The 23,811-nt window shown below is 57.1% G+C and overlaps 2 protein-coding genes across 7 annotated transcripts in view; both read right to left on the reverse strand.

Moving 5' to 3' along the window:
- Positions 1 to 1,058: 1,058 nt before the first annotated feature.
- Positions 1,059 to 19,484, reverse strand: GATD3A (glutamine amidotransferase like class 1 domain containing 3A). 5 transcript variants are annotated; one of them, XR_003118483.1, is made up of 8 exons: positions 19,259 to 19,484; positions 18,905 to 18,957; positions 16,912 to 17,025; positions 15,796 to 15,915; positions 12,652 to 12,744; positions 8,881 to 9,037; positions 7,146 to 7,421; positions 1,059 to 1,087 (listed from the first exon to the last, which is right to left on the reverse strand). XR_003118483.1 is itself a non-coding variant. In XM_025378430.1 (7 exons), exons 1-7 carry the CDS (start codon positions 19,397 to 19,399, stop codon positions 7,293 to 7,295), a joined length of 807 nt encoding a protein of 268 aa, XP_025234215.1. In that variant the 5' UTR covers positions 19,400 to 19,484; the 3' UTR covers positions 6,532 to 7,292. The 5 variants fall into 5 exon arrangements, 4 of the variants coding, with proteins under 4 accessions (XP_025234215.1, XP_025234217.1, XP_025234218.1 ...); XM_025378430.1 differs by lacking the exon at positions 1,059 to 1,087 and having other exon boundaries at positions 6,532 to 7,421; XM_025378432.1 differs by lacking the exon at positions 1,059 to 1,087 and having other exon boundaries at positions 6,532 to 7,421; positions 18,905 to 19,037; positions 19,076 to 19,478.
- A 2,344-nt stretch (positions 19,485 to 21,828) lies between these two features.
- The window catches only part of PWP2 (PWP2, small subunit processome component), a 24,713-nt gene continuing 22,730 nt past the window's right edge, over positions 21,829 to 23,811 (reverse strand). For both annotated transcript variants that reach the window (XM_025378428.1, XM_025378429.1), the window contains exon 21: positions 21,829 to 22,409. In XM_025378428.1, coding sequence (XP_025234213.1) covers positions 22,235 to 22,409 — 175 coding nt within the window. In that variant the 3' untranslated portion in view covers positions 21,829 to 22,234. The remainder of the gene's footprint in view (positions 22,410 to 23,811) is intronic.

The raw sequence follows: 23,811 nt of genomic DNA on the forward strand, positions 1-23,811 counted from the left end.
CGTGAAAAAGTATGTCTAAGAAAGAATAGAAAACAAAATCATAAAATGGTCAATTAAAACCACAAAAGGTAGAAAAAATAAAAAACAAAAACAAAAAATAGAAAATAGGAACAAATACGGTAGATATTAATCCAACTATATCAATAGTGACTTTGAATGTCAGTGGTATAAATGCACCAATTAAAAGACAGAGATTGTCAGAATGGATCAAAAAATAAAACCTAACTATATGTTATCTACACAAAACCCACTTTAAAAACAAAAACAGTGGTTGAGCACAGTGGCTCACGCCTGTAACCCCAGCACTTCGGGAGGCAGAGGTGGGCAGATCACTTGAGGTCAGGAGTTCGAGACCAGCCTGGCCAACATGGCAAAACCCCATCTCTACCAAAAATACAAAAATTAGCAGAGTGTGGTGGCGTGTGCCTGTAGTACCAGCTACTCAGGAGGCTGAGGCAGGAGAATTGCTTGAACCCAGGAGGCGAAGGCTGCAATGAGCTGAGATCTCATCACTGTAGAGATGGGTGGCAGAGCAAGACTCTGTCTCTAAATAAATAAATAAAAAGACACATGTAGATTAAAAGTAAATGAACAGAGGAAGAAATACCATACCACATTAATCACAAGAAAGCTGGAATAGCTATATTAATTTCAGAGCAGACTTCAGAGCAAAGAAACTTATCAGGGATAAAGGGGGGTATGCATAATAACGGGTGTGGAGTATCTTTCCATTTTACTTCTTTGACTTATTAAGGTTTTATAATTTTCCTCATAGATCTTGTACACACCTTGTTAGATTTCTACCTAAGTTGTGTATTTCAGAGTTGCTATGTCTTCCTGGAGAGTGTGGCCTTCCCAGGGAGCTGCTGTTGGCCTCTCGGGTCATTTCTTGGTGGTTTTGCTGTCCTCACCTGTGAGCCATGCTGGACACCATGGGACAGGAGTCCCTAAGTGTGGGCCTCGTGCATATTCTCATTTTACTTCTTTATGGAGTCGCTGCTGAATCAGGGCCTGGGCTGGACCTGGGGAGCAGTGGGGTCCTGGAGAGATGCAGCTGCCTGGGCCGGCAAAGCCTCCTCTGGGGAGCCTGGCTAGCATCACACCTGGGCTCCTGCGATGTGAGATTGTGAGGGCGGCCCCTGCTGTGAGTGCCAGTGCTGCCTGAGGCTGTGGTGGGAACGGAGTGGTGCACTCTACAGCATGGGTCCAGGGAGGTGTTTGTGATGGGCTTCCCAGGGTCACAGGTGCTTGGGAGAAGCAGGAACAGGGCAGTGTCATACCAGGTGGACCAGGACAACCAGGGCTGGGTGTCCGGCCTCGTGAGGACAGACCTCCCAGAGTGGGCAGACCCTGCTCTCCTGGCGCTCAGGGCTATAGGGACTCCAGCCAGGCCCTCCTGGGGACCTGATCTCAGGGTCCTGGGGACACGGTTTGGACATCTGATAGGGGCAGATTCCAACTCTGAAGACTTGGCAGGCTCCGGACTTACTATAAAGCTACATTACTCATGACAGGTGCTGGCAAAACAGACCAATGAAAGCGGAGAGCGAGCCCAGAAACAAACCTGCATGGAGAGTGAACTGGTCTGTGACAAAGCAGCAAAAGCAATGCAATGGTGCACAGTCTCCACCAAATGGAGCCAAACAATGGGGCGTTCACATTCCAAAAATGAATCCCAACACATGCGTTCCACCCCTACAACAATTCACTCAGAATGATCACAGACCTAAATGTGAAATGCAAAACTATCAAACTCCTAGAAGATAACACAGGAGAAATTCTAGATGACCGAGGGTTTGGTGATGAGTTTTAAAAACACAAGACTGAACCCAGTGGCTCCCACCTGGAATCCCAGCACTTTGGAAGACTGAGGCAGGAGGATCACTTGAGCTCAGGAGTTTGGGATCAGCCTGGGCAACACAGTGAGACCCCGTTTCTTTTCTTTTCTTTTCTTTTTTCTTTTCTTTCTCTTTCTCTCTCTCTGTCTCTCTCCCTCCCTCCCTCCCTCTCTCTCTCTTTCATAAGGGGAGAAAAATAACAATCCAAGAAGAAACCAGTGATAAACTTGATTTCATTAAAATTAAAAACTGCTCTGTGAAGGCACTGTCAAGAGAATAAGAAGACAAGCCCCAAACCTGGAGAAAATAACTAGAAACGAGATATCATTAAAGGATTATGATCCAAAATTTACAAAGAACTCTTACAACTCAGCAAAAAGAAAATGAACAACCAATTTAAAAATGGGCAAAAATTCTGAGCCAATACCTCACCAAAGAAGATATGCAGATAGTAAATAAGCCATGAAAAGGGGCTCAGCATCATATGTCACTAGGAAATAGCAAATTAAAACAATATATCACTACACACCTATCAGCTGGCCAAAATCCAAAACACAAACACCACCAAATGCTGGTGAGGACGTGGAGCAACAGGAACGCCCATTCATTGCTGGTGGGAATGCAAAATGGTGCAGCCACTTGGGAAGACAGTTTGGCAGCTTCTTGTAAAACTTTCACCATATGATCCAGCAATCACAAAGGAGCTGATAATGTATGTCCACACAAAAACCTCCACACAGGTGTTTATAGCAACTTTATTCATCAATGCCCCAAACTGGGACAAACCTAAGATGCTCTTGAGAGGGTAAATGGATAAACTGTGACACAGTCAGACAATGGGATATGATTCAGCTTAAAAAGAAATAAGCCGTCGGCCGGGCGCGGTGGCTCAAGCCTGTAATCCCAGCACTTTGGGAGGCCGAGACGGGCGGATCACGAGGTCAGGAGATCGAGACCATCCTGGCTAACGCGGTGAAACCCCGTCTCTACTAAAAAATACAAAAAACTAGCCGGGCGCGGTGGCGGGCGCCTGTAGTCCCAGCTACTCGGGAGGCTGAGGCAGGAGAATGGCGTAAACCCAGGAGGCGGAGCTTGCAGTGAGCTGAGATCCGGCCACTGCACTCCAGCCTGGGCGACAGAGCGAGACTCCGTCTCAAAAAAAAAAAAAAAAAAAAAAAAAAAAAGAAATAAGCCGTCAAGCCATGAAGACACATAGAGGAAATTTAAATGCCTATTACCAGGCGAAAGGAGACAATCAGAAAAGGCCACATAGTGCATGAGTCCAACCATGTGACATTGTGGAAAAGGCAAAACTGTGGGGACAGTAAAAACCATCAGTGGTTATGGGGGTGGAGGGTGGGGGAGGAATGGGCAGAGCCGAGGGTTTTCAGGGCAATGAAACCATTTTGCATTCTCTGTAAATGGCGGATCCATGTCCTATATTTGTCCGAATCTACAGAATGGCTAACACCGACAGTGAATCCTAACTGATGCCGCAGACTCGGGGTGATGACGCGTCCGCGTGGGTTGGTTGCCTATAATTAATGTGTGCTCTGCCGGGGTGGGGCGGGGGTGATGGTGAGGGAGGCTGTGCATGCGCGGGGGGAGGGAGTGTGTGGGACTCTCTGTACCTTCCGCTTCATTTTGCCATGAACCTAAGACTGTGCTAGAAAATAAAGTCTATTTAAAACAAAACAGAAAAGGTGATGTTAAGGGAGTCCTAGAGGAAGACGCTGGCCAGCAGTAGGTGGAAGGGGCCTGGGGGCGGGCGGACGCCAAGGTGGCACGTCAGGTCCGTGAGCCTTGAGCCTCACAGCACATACTGGCCAGCTCATGCCAAGAGCCCATCACCCTCAGGGCCCAGGCCTGGCCAGGGAAGATGGAGGGGCACCCATGAGGCCCCCATCCTCTCTCCTGACGCTCCCAGTGCAGTGGGGAGATAGATGGTAAACCATTGCTGCGTGTGTACTCACAGACCTCGAGATCTGCGAGACGAGTGGCCCAGGGGCCCCTCCTCAGCCAGGGCATGCGGGGAAGTCCTATCTGCAGAGTGACGCTGACAGCTGAGAGACAAGGGGAGCCAGTAATACAAAGACGGGGGCTGGTCGTCCCAGGAGGGAGTGATGGAGGGTGTCAGGACCAGACATGGGGAGGAGGCATGAACCTGGTCTAGGCACAGGAGAGGAAGGGGGTGGCTTGGACAATGTTTGGAGGCAAAACCCATAGCGGGGTAGAGGGAGGGGCAGGGAGACATAGGCGGCTGGGACCAGTTTCCCGTGGGGAGCTGGGCACACAATGGCCCCCAAGACAGAGACAGGAAGAAGCGTGTGTGGGGGGCCTGGTCTGGACATGCTGAGTGGGTGGTGCTCCACTCCAAGTGTAGTGCACAGAGAAGGGCTGGAGTTCGAGGCCTCCTTGGGCAGGGGTCTGGGACAGTGAGGAGCTTGGGGGGAGGAAAGGGAAGGAGCAACATCCAAGAGAGCCTGGAGGTCAGGGTGGAAGACAACCATCCCCAGGTAGATGAGGGACTGGGAGGGACAGTCAGACCAGGTCTGGGGAGAAGACCAGGAAGGAAGAACAGGTGGGAATGGAGAAGCTGCTGGGAGTGGTGGGGGAGTTGGGGTTTGAGTGTCGAAAAGCTGGGAGTGGTGGGGGAGCTGGGGACTGAGTGTGGAGGAGCTGGGAGTGGTGGGGGAGCTGGGGACTGAGTGTGGAGGAGCTGGGAGTGGTGGGGGAACTGGGAGTGGTGGAGAAACAGAGAATGAAGACAAGATTATTGGGGAATGGGGCATGTCCACAGCTTGAGCTCTGGTGAACCTGGACAGGAGGTAACGAGGTACCCTGGAAAGAAACCAGAGGGACAGAGCAAAGGGGCGGGGTATGTGGAGACGGGGGGGGGGGGGGGGGGGGGGGGGGGGAGGATAGCCCAGACTCTGATGGCACCAACAGGAAGTAGCTTGGTGGGGGGCCGCCCGCCCGGGGTCAGCCCCAAAGACAGTTCTGCCACGCCCCCTGGTGGCAGCATCTGAAGTCACAACCACGTTCCAGGGCGCACAGGCCGTGGGAGAGGCCTCTGGGATGGCAGGAGGGCCTGGTCCCTGGAACCATGCATGTCACCAGCACCCCTCCCTCCCCACGGCCTGACCTTGAACCCTTGGTTAGCTCCTGTTCCCACTGGGCCTCTTGTCCCCTTCCTTGATCACTTTATGCATGCTTGGCACTGCCATCCTGCTTCCCAGCATGTCCACACCCCTCCCACTGCTGGGGGGACTCCACGGCTCACCGGACCACGTACTGGCTGCCTCCACTCCACCTGAGCTCCAGGATGAGGGCATGCTCATGACAATGCCCTTGGTACCTGAAGGTGCCTGGCACGCAGCAGCCACGGAGTCACTGTCCAGTGAACCCGGGACCGAGCTCTCCTCCAGTGAACCCGGGAGCAAGCTCTCCGGTTCTGTCACGGCCCCTCTGTGGGCTTCCCAACGTACCGAGATCTATTTCTAGGGCTCGGGTTCTGGTGCCACACTGCTCAGAGCTGAGTTCCAGTCAAGCCCTACAAGCTGCAGGGCCCTGGGAGGAGCAAAGCCTCATCTGCAAGTGGGGACACTGAGGACTCCCAGGGCCGCCTGGGCTAAGGGCAGACGCAGGTGAGGACAGGCCTGGCCCAGCAGAAGCACCTGAGTGTGGGGCGCCACACTAGATCACCTCAGACAGAGAGAGAGACAGCACGCGTGCGCGAAGGCGAGTACACAAGCGTGCAGCCGGAGCCTGCACGGGACTGGGAGGTTCTGGGGACAGTGCCGCCGTTCCAAGCCCAAGGGATGGTTTTGCACGTTTTCTTGGTGGAAACCCCAAAGTGCATGCTTGTGATTGTGCACGTTTCATGCACTCATGCACACGTGAATACACATGTGTGGTATATGGTGCACGTTTCATGCACTCACGCACATGTGAATACACATGTGTGGTATATGGTGCACGTTTCACACACTCACGCACATGTGAATATACATGTGTGGTATATGGGTACCCCCACCACACAAAATGTGTCCACACCAGCCTATGAGAAAGGGGAGGCTCCTCTGCTGCCCGGGCCAGGGTAATCCTGGCCCCAAGGCAAGTGCTGTGGGCGTGGACACCCGTGAGGCCTTCCTGAGGCCTGGCCTCAGTGGGAGGAAGGCCACTGGTGAACCCAGCTCCCACAGAGGAAGAACCAGAAGCATCAGGCCAAGCCCTGATGCGGGGTGCACCAGGGCCTTCCTGCCTTACCCATGGGTCCCCCGCGCCCTCTCAAGGTGGTGGAATGAATCTGCTGATTCCACGTGGTGGGTGGGGAGGCCAAGGGTGTGTGGTGGGTACAGTGCAATTGAGAGTTCGAGTCTTGCGGGACCAGGGGCCCCGTTCCAGGCCCAGCAGCCAACACACAGGGAGGTGCAAACCAGACCACACAGAACAGCCGTGCCAGCAGCCAGAACGGGCATTTCCCACACCCCCACCCCAACGCTGGGCAGTTCCTGCCACTCACCCAGCGTGAGGCCTCTCAGGCTGGCCTGGCCCTGGCTGCTCAGGCAGAGACAGATCCAAAAGGCAACAGATATGTGACACTGAGTGAAGTGTGCAGACACCTGACTCCCATCCCAAGTGCTTTCTCCCCCAAACCATCCTGCATACACAGATGAACGCAGCACAGTCGAACGCCAACACACTTTATTTCCCTTCGGATGTGTCTGCAAGCTTCTGCCACACCTGAACCCACGGCCTGGCACCAACGCTACCATCACTCCCCAGAGGTCAATCTCGGAGGCTGAGGTGCTGCAATTTCCCTTTCTTCCTGAAAATTAAGAGAACTGAGACTAATTGAAGAAACCTCACTGCCATTCCTCACTCAGCAGTCTCAGCAGGCCTGAAACGTGGCTGTGAGAAGTTGCCACTTTGGGAAGGCATTTATTCTCTGCGGCTACAGGGATTGCCTGCTTTAGAAACCCCCTTACGCCGATTAACTCAAAAGTCCCTTCAGAGTAGAGAACCAACCTTTCACGGTCCATAAATGTGGTATTTCTGGTTTCCTCATCAGGAGGCTTGCAAACCTAAAAATGTTCTTCCTTCCAAAAACTAACCTGAAGTATAAAACCTCGGACGGCAGAATTTTCTATTTCTGGAAAAGCTGGCTGCGATTTGTTTTTGGGACGCAGTGAGGCAAGTCCCTGTGGCAGAGAACGAATCGGCCGCTCGGCCTCTGTATATGACAGCAGCCCAGCCAAACCCAGGAAGAAACACCCGCCCAGGCACTGCAGCCACCCTCCCTACAGAGAACGCCTGCAGGGTTCAGCAAAAAAAAAAAAAAAAAAAAAAAGGGCCTGCCAGACCCCCAGCTGGAAGGAAAGCAGCTGACAGCGCCTCAGCCAGAGCGTGAGGCCAAGTCCTGGCACCGAGCTGGGACCCCGTCCGTGCGCGTCACTTTCCAGTGAGTTCCAGCACCTTCTGCACCATGGCCCCGATCCCGTCGTGGATGTGGTGGAGTGCCGCCTGGCACATGAAGGCTGGGGTCGTGACCACCTTGTTTTTCTGGTCCACGTGAGCTTCGTGTGCAGAGTTATGGAAAAGCCACCGTGCAGGGACCCGAGGGACTTTCAGGTGTGCAGCCCGGCCCCTGCCCCACCCTCACCGCACGTCCTAACTTTGTTCTCAGGTAACTTGGAACAGGAGAACTTGCTCCTGGTGCAGTCTGTGCTGGCAGGACCCCGCTTTCTGTATGATTGATGCTGCTGAACAACATAGGAAGGTACCTGTTCCCAACTGACATGCATTCTAGAGGAAGGAGGCAGCGGGGAAATTCCAGGGAACGGGGCAATGCCCTCAGGGCACCTTTCATGCCAGCATCACACAGGCCCAACATCCACACATGGCCACGAGCTGCCCCGCCATGGGGGCGCACACATGCCTGGGTCCTCACAACCACCACGGGAGGCAGTAGCAGCGCCTCCACTTTTCAGAGGAAGAACTGGCAGTGAAGGAGCCGGTCCTCATGCTGCGGGGAAACTGGCAACAGGGCAGCAGGCGCACAACCAGAGCCGGCCGGCCAGACCTGAGCCTCCCCAACGCCACGCACCAGTGGCCAGGCCTCCACACCAACCAAGACATGTGCCCCCACCTTCCTGCAAGCAGTCAGCGACCTGGGGCCAGCCTTGCCCCGTGCTCCTGCCCGGCAGGAAAGCCGCAGGGGGAGACGGGCCTGACGTCGGAAGCTGCCTGTGAGTAAAAAGCTGCCCCACTGAGAGGAACTGCACCCTCCAGAACAACAGCTGCAGGGGACCGGGTCCATGCTGTACTCATTCTAGCACCTTCCAGCACCCCGGACTGTTCTGTTCTCTCAACTGGGCCCACATGGACATTCTTCCAGATCCAGGCAGCGCCTCCCAGGAGCTTTCCTCCAAATCTCCCTGGGAACAGCCCCACTGGTGCTCTCGGTCCATCGTCTCAGAATCCAGGGGACACACCTCAACAGGAGGGGCCGGGGGCTGTGAGGCCGGCTAGAATCACCTGGCTATTCAAACTGGCCTGAGAACTTCCACCCAAATAAAGCCAGGAAGCGCCTGCCTCCTGCATGCCCAGCTGCTCTCCCCCATTATCTCAGGAAGCCCCTCCCTCCTGCACACCTGGCCGCTCTCCCTCCACACTTCGCACACACTCTTTCCTCACCCTCCCCTGGGCTGGAGCATCCTGAGGTCCCACAGCTTCCCCTGCAGGGTGCTGTCCCCTCCCCCCAGGCAGGCCCCAAGTGTGGCTGTCTGGGGGTTGCTGAGCAGACTCAATAGTCAGGCTAGGGACCTGGACCACCTGCCAACCACGCACCAGCTGGGCCGTCACAGCCATCTGCTTGACACCCGCAGACACATGGCCACGGTGCCCACCAGGGGAGGCCCCACAGGGAGAGCAGCAGGTGCAGCTCCCAGTGAAGAGGCCGCCCAGAGGCGGGGCGTCCTTATGCACGGCTTAGTGACAAGCGCAACTGCGGGCCGGGCCTGGCTACCAGGAAGGATATGGCCACTTCCTTCACGAAGTGCTTGGCACCCAGGGCCTTGATGGCTTCCGCGGTCCCAGCGTAAGGCCACTTGCCACCTTCCTCCTGCTCATGGCCCACGGTGACCTCGACTCCTCTGAGCACCTTGGCTGCGAGGACAGGCGCGATGCAGCACAAGCTGAAAGGCGAGAAGAACACGGGTCAGGCGGGTGCGGGACCCCAGGCTGCACGGCCTGCAGAACAGAAATGACCCTTGCCATGACCCCAGGCTGCCCTGCCATGGGGGCCCTGCTGTCCCTGCCTGCTGTGAGCCTGGGCTGCCCAGAGGCTGTGGCCCATGGGATGCGGTGGAGGCGGCACCAGGTGACTCAAGGCTGAGTGAGGTGTCCTCAGTCCCACTCCCCACCCAGCACTCCCTGCAGGCACTCAGGCACCAGGCCATGGAACCCCGAGGGGAGCCCCCAACAGTCACGGATGAGCCCCAAGCCCCAGGACACCCCAGACTGATGGGAGTCCCGGGCTGCAGAAGTCCACTCACAGAGCAGGTAAAGGCATGCGGCTGCCCCAGCCCTGAGTTGTGGGATGCTCTGTGACCCAGGAACAGGTATCACAGCCACACTGACCAGCCACACCAGACCCCCTTCACAGCGGAGGCACAGCGGGCCAGGAGCAGCCTCACCAGCCTCCGACCTGCGGCGCAAGTCTCAGCAAGTGCAGGCTGGTGGTGCACGCCCGACCCTGACACGCAGGCCACAACAGCTCCACCCGGGCCCTGAAGCTGAGGGTCCCGCCATGCCCACCCCTGGGTCCTGCTTCTGCTTCACCAGGAACCCCTTCCTGCCCAGCCAACAGAGGCCCCTCTGTGTGCCAGGCACTGTGCTCACAGCAGCGCCTTCAGCGACCTGTGTTGTCCACACCTCATGGCCACCCAGGGGTGACAGTGGAAAGGGCACAGCCTCATCAAATAGCAGCCCCATCCCCTGGCAACCTGTGGTGTGGCCCACAGCTGTCAGGCCCCATCCTGCCCCCAACACCCCACACCTTGGCCTGTCTTCCTTCATCCCTCCTCCCGCCGTCTATAGTCCTACCCACTCCCAACAGGCCCAGGTAGAAACTGCTACCATGGGCTATAACAAAACACTGTTAACAACACATGTCACAGCCAGGCACAGTGGCTCACACCTGTAATCCCAGCACTCTGGGCAGCTGAGGCAGGCAGATCACCTGAGGTCGGGAGTTCGAGACCAGCCTAACACGGCGAAAACTCATCTCTATTAAAATTACAAAAATTAGGCCTGGTGGCAGGTGCCTGCAATCCCAGCTACTTGGGAGGCTGAGGCAAGAGAACGGCTTGACCCGGGGGGGGGGGGGGGCGGGCTGCAGTGAGCCGAGATCACTCCAGCCCGGGCAACAGAGAGACTTTCTCAAAACAAACCCACCCCTCAAAACTGCATGTCCTAAAGCTGAAGCAGCTTCCGGCTGCCTATGAGACCAAGGCCCCCTGCTGCCCTCCGAGCAGGCAGGAAGTCTGGGAAGCAGGGTCTCAGGAGCTCCTGATGCTGTGTGCAGCCGCCTGGCCATCAAGTGCCAGCTACAGATACCACAGCGTCTCCTGGCACAGCCGAGCACCCACCTCGACTACCGCATTCAAGGAAAGGGTCCCAGCACTAAGCAGCCGGGCCGCCTAACAGCCCCTGGCCGGCCACGCAGGCCTCTGGCACCAGGCTGAGGGGTGGGTGGGGCCGGCTGCAGGAGGGACCTCAAGGCAAGCTGACATGGAAACTGTGTGCCCAGCCACAGAACCACTACCACGTCCCTCTCCTCTTAGGAAGGGAACGCTGCAGCGGGAAAGGATTTAGGTTTCCTCAGGCAAGAGAAAAAGAGCCTGTGGGTCACCGTGCACGGGAGCCCCATGGCCGGACCGGGGAGCAGACGGGCTTGCGCCCCATGTCGTTTCCAGGGGAGCCCCGTGGCCGGACCGGGGAGCAGACGGGCTTGCGCCCCACGCCGTTTTCAGGGGAGCCCCGTGGCCGGACCGGGGAGCAGACGGGCTTGCGCCCCACGCCGTTTTCAGGGGAGCCCCGTGGCCGGACCGGGGAGCAGACGGGCTTGCGCCCCATGCCGTTTTCAGGGGAGCCCCGTGGCCGGACCGGGGAGGAGACAGGCTTGCGCCCCACGCCGTTTTCAGGGGAGCCCCGTGGCTGGACCGGGGAGGAGACGGGCTTGCGCCCCGTGCTGTTTCCGGGGGAGCCTCATGGCCGGACCGGGGAGGAGACGGGCTTGCGTCCTGTGCTGTTTCTAGGGGAGCCTCATGGCCAGGCCGGGGAGGAGATGGGCTTGCACCTCACGCCGTTTTCAGGGGAGCCCGTGGCTGGACTGGGGAGGAGAGGGGCTTGTGCCCTGTGCTGTTTCTAGGGGAGCCTCATGGCCGGACTGGGGAGGAGATGGGCTTTGCACCCCCACGCCGTTTTCAGGGGAGCCCGTGGCTGGACAGGGGAGGAGACGGGCTTGCGCCCTGTGCTGTTTCTAGGGGAGCCTCATGGCCGGACCGGAAAGGAGATGGGCTTGCACCCCACGCCGTTTTCAGGGGAGCCCCGTGGCTGGACCGGGGAGGAGGAAGGCTTGCGCCCCACACTGTTTTCAGGGGAGGCATGTTCACCTGCTGGGGGGCTATCTTGTTTCACCGAGATTTTGAACCAGCCACAAAAGAAAGGGCCATGGGCTCCTCCCTCTGGGCGCTCATCCCGGGAACGTTTCTCTGACAAGGACGGGATCCCAAGGTGGGGACCGTCGGCGGCATCTTCACCTGGGCTGTGTGCGCCTGTAAGCAGGGACCTCCTTCGGGAGCTCTGAGCCTGCACCTCTTCCTGTGCCTCCACCATGTCACCCGGGACGGTGACCAGGCGGGTCCTTAAGTGAGTGACTGTGGGTGGGGAGGGTTTTTTTTCCAGCCCCGCTCAGACAGAGGATTCTGGTAGAGCCTTATCCTTGTTTGGTTGACAGAACCCGGTAGTGAGCAGCCATTGCACGTGCCTCACAGATGTTCATCAACACAAGTGCGGCTCTCGCCCTGCTCCAGGGATTTCTCCAACTGGGGACAGATGCCAGCACCAGATGCAGCTGAGACCCAGACAGCGCAGCACCGGGTTCCGGGACCACCAAGGAGCCAGTGCGGGGAGGCTTGTGGAAGCATCACACCTGCCACGGCGGAACCCGGCCTTGCTGGGTCACCGTCACTCATCTAAGGGTGACTTCCCGGCTGCACACGGCTAAGAGCACACAATCCCTGCAGGGCTGTGACCTGCCACAGAAGCCAAGGCGCTGATGATGGAGTGGGCACCCACCTCGTGCTGCCAGCCTCAGGACCCAGGCTTTGTCTGAGCAGGGGCAAAGGGGCATGGTCGGCTGTGGTTCCCCAGGAGAGAGGCTGCTGGGAGTGGACGGCATCAGGGACGGTGCACGTGCTGTAGTGACTGGCCAGAAGTCAGCGGGGTTGGGGATACTGTGGCTAAGGTGCTTGGGAGAAGGGGTCTGGTAAAGGCTAGGGGTCCTGAGGGACTGCCTACGGATGCCTCTGGGAGCCGAGAGAATTCCAGGTGTCCGCTAGGGAAGTGGAGCGTGCCCTTTCCTTCCTGTTAAGTCACCAGTGACATCGCGTGAAATCCCCTCAGCTAAAACAAGAAAACCAGCTGTGAGTTTTCAGGATCAGTGGCAGCTCCTGGCTGGGTATGGAGGCCACAGGCCCATGCACCCTCCTCCCTCACTGCCCGAGGCCTGAGCGGCGGTACATACCCGATGGGCTTCCCGGCCTGGTGGAACTCCTTCAGGACACGCTCCACTTCTTTATTAACTTTGCAATCTTTCCCGTCCACGGCAAACGTGCTCCTACCGGGAGAGAAAAGGCCTCCTCAGACACCCTCACAACCAGGGTCTACTCCTGGGGGGCTTCCTAGGCACAGCTCCAGACCCTCAGTCAGCTGCAGCAAGAGACATGGGAATGGCTGCACATACGCGCGTTTGATGTGAACACCTTTTCCTGTTTTTTAAACAGAAAGCAGCACAGAAAGCAGGAGGATCAGGAAGGGTGGAGCAGGAGGCCACCAGGCCCAGAGGGCTCACGCCCTGGAACCTTCTGGAGCAGCTGGCGGAACCCGGGCTGCGGTGCTGAGACTCAGACACCGGTATCCGGCTCCTGACTCCCATGGCGCTTGTCAGCTTTCTGTTATGATGTTGGCTGTGTTGGGCCTCGGACAGCCTCTGACCTCCTGCCTGCCTTTCACCTGCCCCAAAGCAGGACTGTAATGTTCCCCGCCTTTCTCCTGAGAGGGTCCCCCATTCCCTGGGGGAGAATGCTGACGTCATGTTTCCCTGAGCACTGTAAGCCACTCCAGCAAACGGGGTTGTGGGAACCCCAACTTCAGTGAGGTTAATCAGTCAGTTCCAGAGGCTCAAGCTGGTCACCGATGTGTGTCGGAGGGCAGTCTTGGGGACGGAGCCCTCAACCCGTGGGGTCGGACGCTGCCCCGGGTCCACACTGTCAGAACTGAATTAGAAGGCAGCAGCGACCCCTGCGTGGTGCGTGGGGAAGACCCTTCAAAGCCGCTCACAGGAGCCTTCTGTGTAGACGGCTGTTGTGGTGGGAGGAGGAGAAACACGGTGTGTGAGTTTTTCCTCAAAACAAAGGGGCCACAAGAAACTCCAGAGCTTCCGGAAAAAGAAACGCAATCCGCCCCCAGGCATAACAAGCACTCTCGCTCCAGTGACCATGAAACAAACGCAGGTTTACCCAAGACACCAGCATCCACACCTAGGCCGAGGAGCAGGAGCTGTGGAGGGCACGCGGGGCGGGGAAGGCCTCTCCACACTGCCCATGGGGCGTGTGTTTGGCAATGCCACCATATCTACAAGTGGACACACCTTCCCACGAACGCCACCCCCGGGCACTACGCCACCGCTCACGCACCTCAGTCCTCCGCCCAGCATTTTCCACACGGCTTTGCTGGCAGAGTACTGGGAATCTTCTGGAGGCAGCGGGTGTTCACCGTCCCCACGGGTGACTGTCTCAGAGGGTGGGGAGCGGCCACGGCTGCAGCTCGTCAGAGCACACCGCACTGTGAACACGCAGCGCAGGCTCTCCCAGAACGCGCTGGACAGGTCAGTGAAAAGGGGAGCTTCACCCAGGAGACGTGGGCTCAGACCCATGGGCACATCGGTCCAGGGTCCATCAACACCTTGAAAGCCAAAGGCAAGACCCACTGACCCCGAGAACCTCCGCCTCCCCGAGGCCTCGCGCCGCCTCCACCTCATGCCGCGCGCCTCACTCCGCGCGCCTCCGCCTCACCCCGCGCGCCTCCACCTCACGCCGCGCGCGTCAGGCCGCGTGCCTCACGCCGGTGCCTCCGGGCTGGCAAAACGTGGAGGAGCCACGCCAGGGCACACAGCCCCCAGCACACCCTCCAGCTGCCCCCGGGCCCCGCCACACACGGTGTCAGCAGTCAGAGCCTCGTGGAGATGGCGGCGACGTGGGGACAACTGGACAAAATATGGAGCCTGACGTGGGACTGCGTGAGGCGGCACCAACGAGGCTTGCTGGCTTTCAGGAGAAGGGGATGACAGGCTGGGGCGGGGCTTCCGGTGGGAGAGGGGTGAGGCCACGGCCAAGGGCGCAGAGAAAACGGCTGGCATCTGAGGAAGGAGACCTCCGAGGTTTCGGGATAGGAAGGGCGCATTCTTCAGATGGGAGACTGCCTGCCCCTCGACTCTGGGTGCAGGCTGCCCAGGGCGGGGCGAGTGGCCAGTCAGGCTCCAGCCTGCCCTCGAAACAGGAGCTGCCAACCGGGGCCGGCCCTGCTGGGGCTGCCACCCACACCGTGGCACAGAAGCCACCTGCATGCTCAGACGCACTGTGGCCAGTGCTCCTGCAGGTGACAGAGCTGTCCCTGGAGGGTCAGCCCAGCACCACCTCCACCTCGCAGGCAGGGCCATGGGGGTGGTGCCAAGAATCTCCACGAATGTGCGAAGAGAGAGAGGAGACACAGAGAATGGAAAGAGGATCTGGAACTCATGGACGCCACCATGTGGGAGCCGGCCAGGCCTCCGCAGTTCACGATCCAGCTACCATGGAACCAACCCAAGCAGCCAGGCCGAGGCGGCCGCCTTCTTCCTGGTCAGGACCTCCACCTAAACCACCACGAAGAAAACCAATTCCTGACGCTGCAAGGTTCCATAAGAGAACAGGGGCCGGGCACAGTGGCTCAGGCCTGGAATCCCAGCACTTTGGGAGGCCCAGGCGGGAGGGAGACTTGAGCCCAGAAGTTCCAGACCAATTTGGGCTACATGTAAGGCTACCAAAAAACAAACACAAAAACAAAACACATGGGCGTGGTGGCATGCACCTATAGTCCCAGCTATTCAGGAGGATGAGGCTGGAAGATGGCTTGAGCCCAGATCATGGCTGTAGTGAGCTACGATCGTGCCACTGCATCCCTGCCTGGGCAACAGACCAAGACCTCATCTCTACAAACAAAAAGAAAAAAAAAAGAAAAAATAAAATAAAAGGAGGAAAAAGTGGGATCTCCAACGAGTAAATACTCAGAGACTGATTTCAATGTGACGAGATCTACCAGCACAGTGATTAGATAAGAGGGAGCCCCAAACCCACTCTGACCGCTGCTGGGTCCCAGGAATGCTCAGAGACAAGACAGCAGAGAAGCAGAAAAAAAAGCACGTCTTGCTAAAATCCTAAGACCCAACCCTAAGAACGGCTCCCAAATCAGAGAGCAGTCACGTGCCCTGCCCAGACCCCTAAACCCAGAGGCTGCTCCCATCACTGCCCCCTCCCATCACCGCTCCGTTGCCCACATCGGACAGCAGGCAGGAGCACCCCCTTCCCATCTCCACATGGAAAGTGGAAGACCTCAAAGCTCAAATACGCACAGGTTTTTAGCCGCTCCAAAGCCTCCCGGAAAGATGGCAGCATCATGGTTGGCTGCACTGAGCTTGGCCAGGTCTGTGATCTTGCCACGGGCGATCCTTGCAGACTCGGTCAAAACATTCCTGGGAAAGAGCACAGGGCAAAAAGCCTCAGCATGCTGGTGGAGGACTGTGGAGCGGGGCAGGGGCACAGCCCACAGGCGACACGCTCCACACACATGGCTCTCAGCCACACAGGGACTTACTTCCAGGTCGGCATGTTTGGTGACTACCTGGAAAGGCAACATGGTTCTAGCAACGCTAAGTCTATGCTGGGCTCTTCAGATCAGCACCTCCGAACCTGCACCAAATCACGCTGAATCTCCCGCACCGTCAGTCAAGGCCCACGGGAAATGAAGTCTCTCCGAGTGTCTAAAGCAGACAGAATTCTGTGCACTCATCAGGACGGTGGGACTCAGTGGTGAAGGTAAGAAGCCAGGACTCAGGACCAGAGTGAGGCAACACGAAGGCCAGTCACCACAGGAAGCTGCTAGCCTCCAGGTGTGGGGGCCGAAGGTGCAGGTCCAGGTGCAGAAGCCAGGGTCCAAGGCAGGAAAAGAAACCCCCCACTGGTGAGAAGCACAGCCCCAGGAGGCAGCGGCGGCTTCTTCTTCCAGTCTCCAGCCCCTACCTCTCACGGTCCGAAGCCAGCTGGAAGGCACCTGGGAATGGCCTGCACAGGGCTGTCGGGCAGGACGGGCAAGGGAAGTGGATCTCGGGCCACGCAGGCCAGAACCACACACACCGCAGTAACAGACATGTTGCTAGGAACCAACAAAACAGATCTGGAGGCCAGACAGGGGAAGAAGGTGGGCAACCAAACTGAGAAACACCACCTCTGCTCAAGACAAAGGTATGAGCAGCTTTACTCAGTGGGAAGTGATACGGTCGATATTTTCACTCCTGTGAGTACTGGAAGGAAGGCACTACTGAGCCTCAGCAGCATTACTTCCAGAACAGCCTGAGCACAACTGCTCAGAAGGACATTCACTTGCACACACGACTTGGTTTAAGCTAAGCCAGCAAAAAAAGCTGCACCGTGGGAGGTGGACAAGAAGCAAGTTCCAATCCCACCCCCACCTGCTCTCGCTTTCAGAAGGCTGCCCCTTGGTGTGGTCAATCACGTGCATCTGAGGGACGTCAGGAGCAAAGATCTGGACTTCGGCCCCTCCACGGCTCAGGTGCACCAGGATCCTGCACAGGGGAAAACCAGAGACAAGTCTTCAAAATCTGCCCCATCCAGATTTGTGTTAACACATTTTTAAAAACAGGATTTTAGCTAAGCGCCAGGAATAAATTCCTAATGTACATTAATATCTTACTTGCTCTGCAAAAAGTTACGGTTGGTTCCATACCAAGCCAAATGTCCCCCACAGCCCCATTCCAATTCACTGTCGGTTGGTGGGTTACGACTATGACAGACCCTCAAAAGTAGGCTATGGAGATTAGCTGGTCCCAACAGCTCCCTTTGCAAGCTGGGGTATGGGGGCCAGGTGACTCCACTGAGGGCACAGACTGAAGGCATGCGGGTCCCCGGCTGCCGAGTGCTCTGCCTACACCCAGGGCCTGGCTGCCCTCCTCCAGTTGATTGCTGCGAGCACCAAGAGTGAGAAGCAGCAGTGTGCTCAGAGGGCCACATGCACAGAGGGTATGAGGGGGCTTTCAGTCACTACTTAGTTCAATTTCTAGTCTCCCTCAACTTTCCCATCACAGATGGTGGGAGAGACACAGAGACCCCAGGACAACACTACAGGCCAGGCAGCTCCATCTCCCCAAGGGCAAGGGCAACAGAAGCTCCTCCTGGAGACAACAGCTGACATTACGTGGGCTCACGCTGGCATCCGCAATTCCCGGTGCCAACAGGAGATAGCTCGCTAAGCCCACCCACACACTAAGTCCTCACTGCCCCTTATGTGGAGGAGGAAACCGTATCAGTGACTTGCCAGAGGGAGAGGTCAGGACCTGGCCCTGGCACTTGGGTTCCACTACCCATAAGAAAACCACTCAGACACCCCAGACACAAGACCCTGCTGTTCTGCCTGGGAGGGCTCAAGCTATTCTAAGGCTATCTGCTATCCCACCAAGGCCAAAATGAAACACATCCTGGCCCTTTCCCCCAGCTCACTCTGCCTAGTGCCAACTCTAACCAGCCGGGTCGGGCCTCCTACAAAGCCACCAGCCTCAGGCCCTTCTTCATGGCCTGACACCCCTTCGCCACCACCCAGCTCTCCCCTCTCCAGTTCACCCTGAACCACGTGGGAACTGCAGGCACCTGGCACTCACGGAGGCCTCCTGCCCTACCAGTTCGGCCTGCAGTCATTTCCAGTAACGAAGGCAATCAGACCACCAACCACTCAGCAATAGCTGACCAGTTACATAAACAGTAACCTGCCTAGGACCCAGAAATACCAAGCAACTGTTAAAATGACGTTGAGAACTGGATGAATGGGAATTAGTTCCCATGTGTCAGAAACATCTACAAAACACGGGTGAGCATGATCTCAGTGTTTTCAAAATGTGTGTGTCCTGAAAACAGGCAAGTGAAAAGCTGAGTGATCACCTCTAGGTGACAGTATGACACTTAAAAACTGTGCTTCCTTAGTGTCTCCCTGGGTTTTGCGAGTCGTTTTTGCTTTTTTTAGCCAATAGGGTATTTAAAATACAAGCTCTCTAGGCCGGGTGCGGTGGCTCATGCCTGTAATCCCAGCATTTTGGGAAGCTGAAGCGGGAGGATCACTCGAGGTCAGGAGTTTGAGACCAGCCTGGCCAACATGGTGAAACTCCGTTTCTACTAAAAATACACAAATTAGTTGGGTATGGTGGTGTACGCTTGTAGTCCCAGCTACTCGGAAGGCTAAGGCAGGAGAATCGCTTGAACCCAGGAGGCGGAGGCTGTAGTGAGCCAAGATCGCGCCACTGCACTCCAGACTGGGCGCTGTTTCAAAAGATAAAAAATAAAAATAAAATAAGATACATGCTTTCTCTAAACTGTTCAAAAAAGAGTAAGCTGCACTGGTAGACAAGCCTTCTCGAGGCCCCCGGGGTGGAGGACCAGCTGCCCCTGAGGACTTACGCCGAGGCCTCGTGGATCTCGGTCCCATCGTAGACTCCGCATCCAGACAGCACCTGCGAGAGGAGCGGGAGCTGACCCGGGGGAAAGGGGCCGACCTGGGCGGCGGGAGCTGATTCGGGGGAAAGGGGCCGACCTGGGCGGCGGGAGCTGATTCGGGGGAAAGGGGCCGACCTGGGCGGCGGGAGATGACCCGTGAAAAAGGGGCCGACTTGGGCCGCAGGAGTTGACTCCGGGTGAAGGGGCCGACCTGGGGCGGCGGGAGCAGACCTAGGAAGAGGGGCCGACCTTGGGCGGGGAACAGCGAAGGCTGATCTCTGGAGGCGGGAGCTGACCTCACCCACTCCGTCCACTCACCAGCGCGACCTTGGCCGCGGGCTGCGGCGCGGAGAGGTGAATGGCTGCGCGCTGGGAAGGCGTCCGACCGCCGGGGGACAGGGACGCGAACGCAGATGCCGCAGCGAGCCTCGAGCCCACCAGGGCCCTCACAGCCGCCATTGCGGTGAGGACAGCGGGGTCGGAAGGTCACGCCGGGACAGAGCGTGCGCACCTAAGCGCCTACAAACGCGTTGCTTGTGGGGACCGCGCCTGCGCGGCCTTCGGGGCGGTGACAAGACCCGCCCCCGTCTCAGCCCAATCCCGAGAGTGAGCCGGTGGGCGGGGCCGCGCCTGCGCAGAGCCTCCGGGTAGAGTTCCGGGAACCCAGTCCTCCTTCCGGTGGTGGCTGAGGGATGCTGGTGACTCCCGGGGTCTCCAGCGCCGCCCCCATCGGACGCCTCCACAGGCGGCTCGCCCCTCCCGTCATCTGCGGAACAGCCTGGCCTCGGGGCGGCGCGCCCTTCCTGCCATCCGCGAAGTAGCCTTGCCTCGGGGCGGCTCAGCCCGGCGCTTCTTACCTTACCTCCGTCTCATCCTTAACTCACCAGCACGAGCACCCAGGGTCCACATCCTCCTAAATGGCCACTCATTTTAATCTCGGCGTCAGGACCCACGCGGGGTCAGGACCACCCCTCCGCTTCCCTGTCTCCTCGCGGCTCCCGCTCCCGCGGAGCGACCCTTTCGGGTTTTACTGACCCCGGGATGTCGTACCCTGGAAACTGCCGTTCCACCCAGGGGCTTGATCTGGGTTAGTCTGGGGGCAAGTGGCCGCTTTGTTTTTTTTTTTTTTTGAGGTAGAGTTTCCCTCTTGTTGCCCAGGTTGGATCTCGGCTCAATGCAACCTCTGCATCCCAGATTCAAGCGATTCTCCTGCCTCGGCCTCCCCAGTAGCTGAGATTACAGGCATGCGCCACCACGCCAGGCTAATTTTGTATTTTTAGTAGAGACGGAGTTTCTCCAAGTTGGTCAGGCTGGTCTTGAACTCCCGACCTAGGGTGATCTGCCCGCCTTGGGCTCCCCAAGTGCTGGGATTATAGGCGTGAGCCACCACTACCGGGCAGTTTTTGTTTCTTTCCGTTCACAGCATGGTCAGCGTGAAGATCCCAGCTGTTCAGATCCTAGCTGGAATTCTTCCATTAAAAAAAATCTATTTGTTATGCATGGGTTGGTTCACAGAGCAATGGCTGTATGTGCTGGCCTTTTCTCCCCAATTTACCCATTTTCAACCCAATAATGCAGGTTTTTGAAATAATGTGAATGGTCACTGCTGGAGGATGTTCACAGGGACACAGTGGATTCTGCAGACACATCTGATGATCCAGCCCACAGCTGTCTCTTTCCCCACTGTCGCATTGTCCATCACTAGGACTTTACTGCCACTCTCTGAAAGATAGTGCGGAACTAGAATAACAGACGTGGGACATTACCAGTTACAAGCAAAGATGAGCTTGGTACATTTGACCATCCTCGTTCCTGCTCCTCTGTGCCTGGCCCTCTTCAGGCTTCTCAGCTCCTGGGGAATGGCCAGCCAGGGAGCATCAGCTGGTGGGAGTGATGGGGTTGTGGGATGGCGCAAAAAAACTCCAAGGGCCACCCAGAAAGGAAATGAAAGGAAATGCCGAATGCAGACTCTCAGTGCGGCAGCCAGGACCCTGTCTCTACCAAGTGCGCAGGAGCTGCCCCTGGCCTGGAGCTCACGGACCCCACTGCAGAGCACAGCTCCAGTTGTCCCAGGGGCGACTACTCAGGTGTCCATTACCATGCACAAGTGATACAGAAAAGGGTGAGGTGAGGAGGAGGAAAGCTGGAAATTGTGCTATGGGCAGGTGATAGCTAAGGATTCTCTCCAGTCTAGGTCACACAGAGACTGTGCAGCCACAGAACACCCGGTAGCACCAGGGCCTGAGCTCCTGCCTTCTACAAAGATCTCTGGTCTGCAGGCCTCCAAGCACAGCACTGTGGGCCACAAGGCACCGCCTGTCATATTCATCTCTGCTCTCTAGCCCGTGGCCTCACCACCCCCGGAAGGCTGGCAGGCAGATACCAGCTCCACTTCCCAGATAAGCCAAGGAGCCAGGTACCACCCAGGGTCTCGTGGGCCACACCTCTGGCGAGGGACAGGCTGGGCCTGGCAGACAGCACGGGCAGTCAGTGAAGCGCCCACCACACTGGGTCGGCCTCAGGTCCTGACCCTGGAGGCTGCTGTTACTGAGCTGTGAGGATGATGACGCCCTGCCATGATGGAGGCCCAAGCCACTCTCATGATGACCGTTCCCAAGGGCACTGCAGAGGGGAGGAGCTGTCCCCTCCTCCGTGTGGCTCACGCAGAGCGGGTACAGGTCTGAGGGAGCTCACCGAGACAGGCCAGTCCCAGCCCCAGACTCCAAAGTGACCCCGAGAGATCAGGGAGCGGCTCTATGCCCGACCCCAAGGATACAGGTCACAGGGCAGGGACCCTGCTGGACGGCAGGACCACCCTGCTTCCCCAGGACAGAAGCCCTGGTGGGCAGGCAGGCAGGCAGGTCTCGAGCCCCCACAAGACACCAGGATACAACATAACCCTTTTTAATCTGAAGTGTAGACTTCATCCTCACGTTAGAAAACCCCCTCTTTTTTATCCCTAAGTTGTTTATCAAACCTTTATATTAAAGATATAAATAAGTCTCACACAAAGTCCATGTGAATCCCTCTCTGAGAGGCATTTTCAATGTTCATCACTGTTCACATGGCCCCGCTCCTGGCGCCGGGTACCAGTGTGTGCTGGCCCCTGGCGTGACCCGTTGGCTCGCTGTCCCGCTGGGCTACACGTTTGCACAGGAAAAGCAAGTCACTACCACCAGCGACAGAATTTCAGCTGCTCTCTGGACCCTCCTCTTTGCTGGCCCAGGTGGCACAAGGGTCCCATCTCCCTGGCAGGTCTTAGCCAGCACAATCCAACGCTGCAACCGGCTGGCTCTAGGCCAGCATCCCTTCTTCTGAGTCTCTGCCTCCTCCTCCGAGCAGATGCAGGCTGTCGTCTTCAGATGCTTCTTCCTCCTCCTCACTTCCCAGCAGCTCTAGGGAGCGTTTTGTGCCCCGCTGCTTGGAAACTGCTAGTGCGTACTGCATGTTATAGCGGTTCCAGCTGCAGCTGTCAATCACACACAGGGACAGGTCAGCTGCAGCTGTCAATCACACACAGGGACGGGTCAGCTGCAGCTGTCAATCACACACAGGGACGGGTCAGCTGCAGCTGTCAATCACACACTGGGACGGGTCAGTGCCAGCAACACCCAGGCCCTGGCCTGGCCTGCACCCAACCACCTCCTCTGTGACCCCTGAGAAAAGCAGCAGGGGCTGGACATGCCAGTCCCTCCACCCCAGCAGCCGTTTGCTTCCTCCTTTCCCTGCCCCAACAATCTGGTTCTGACCCATCCAGCCCTAGGGCAGCAAAGGCCTTCAAGGACCCAAGGACCCAACTGTAACATCCCATCCCTTTGGGCCCATCCTGGCAGCTCAGCCCTTCCACTGGGCCCAATCTAGACAGCTTCACCAGCAAGTTCCACCAAGCACTTAGGAAGAGACCGCTGCAGAGCTATGCGTGTTCTGGAGGGAGAGGGGAGGAAGGCACGCTCTCAATCAGTTAATTTCCTGAGTTAACAGAATAAAAGAGAAAAGTGACGCCACCATCACTTTACATAGAAAAGCACCTTGTAAAGGAGAACTGAAAGGTAAATGGATGAGAAAGGAAGGCAGGCAGCGCCCCGCCGCATCTGCAGGTCACAGGATCCTCTATGCAGGACTCTTGCCGACAGCCAATGGCAGCCCTACAGATTGGCAGTGAACACCTAGACACGAGGTCCAAGGAACAATGTGCTCACATGAACTCTAAAACCTCCCATAAGAGGGAATAAACCTAAAGGAGCTTGGCCGGGTGTGGTGGCTCACACCTATAATCCCAGCACTTTGTTTGAGAAGCAGAGGCAGGCAAATCACCTGAGGTCAGGAGTTTAAGACCAGCCTGGTCAACATGGTGAAACCCCGTCTCTACTAAAAATACAAAAATTAGGTGGGCATGGTGGCGCGTGCCTGTCATCATAGCTACTTGGGAGGCTGAGGCAGAATTGCTTGAACCTGGGAGGTGGAGGCTGCAATATGCCGAGATCATGCTACTGCACTCCAGCCTGGGCAACGGAGAGAGACTTTGTTTCAAAAAAAAATAAAAGAAAAAAAAAGAATGAATTTTAGGCCGGGCGCGGTGGCTCACGCCTGAAATCCTAGCACTTTGGGAGGCCGAGGCGGGCGGATCACAAGGTCAGGAGATCGAGACCACGGTGAAACCCCGTCTCTACTAAAAATACAAAAAAAATTAGCCGGGCGTGGTAGTGGGTGCCTGTAGTCCCAGCTACTCAGGAGGCTGAGGCAGGAGAATGGCATGAACCCGGGAGGCGGCGCTTGCAGTGAGCCGAGATTACGCCACTGTACTCCAGCCTGGGTGACAGAGTGAGACTCCGTATCAAAAAAAAAAAAAAAAAAAAAAAAAAAAAAAAAAA

The sequence above is a fragment of the Theropithecus gelada genome, chromosome 3 (genome assembly GCF_003255815.1).
Source record: "Theropithecus gelada isolate Dixy chromosome 3, Tgel_1.0, whole genome shotgun sequence".
Classification (NCBI taxonomy): Eukaryota; Metazoa; Chordata; class Mammalia; order Primates; family Cercopithecidae; genus Theropithecus; species Theropithecus gelada.

Bases quoted from the DNA above. Each gene is read 5' to 3' on its own strand.
- GATD3A (XM_025378430.1), bottom strand. From the start codon at position 19,399: ATGGCGGCTGTGAGGGCCCTGGTGGGCTCGAGGCTCGCTGCGGCATCT. The intron at 9,038-12,651 runs GTATGTACCGCC...CTCGCCTTTCAG, and splicing joins CAGGCCGGGAAGCCCATCGG to CTTGTGCTGCATCGCGCCTG. The intron at 7,422-8,880 runs ATATCCTTCCTG...AACTCTGCACAC, and splicing joins ACTTCGTGAAGGAAGTGGCC to GAAGCTCACGTGGACCAGAA.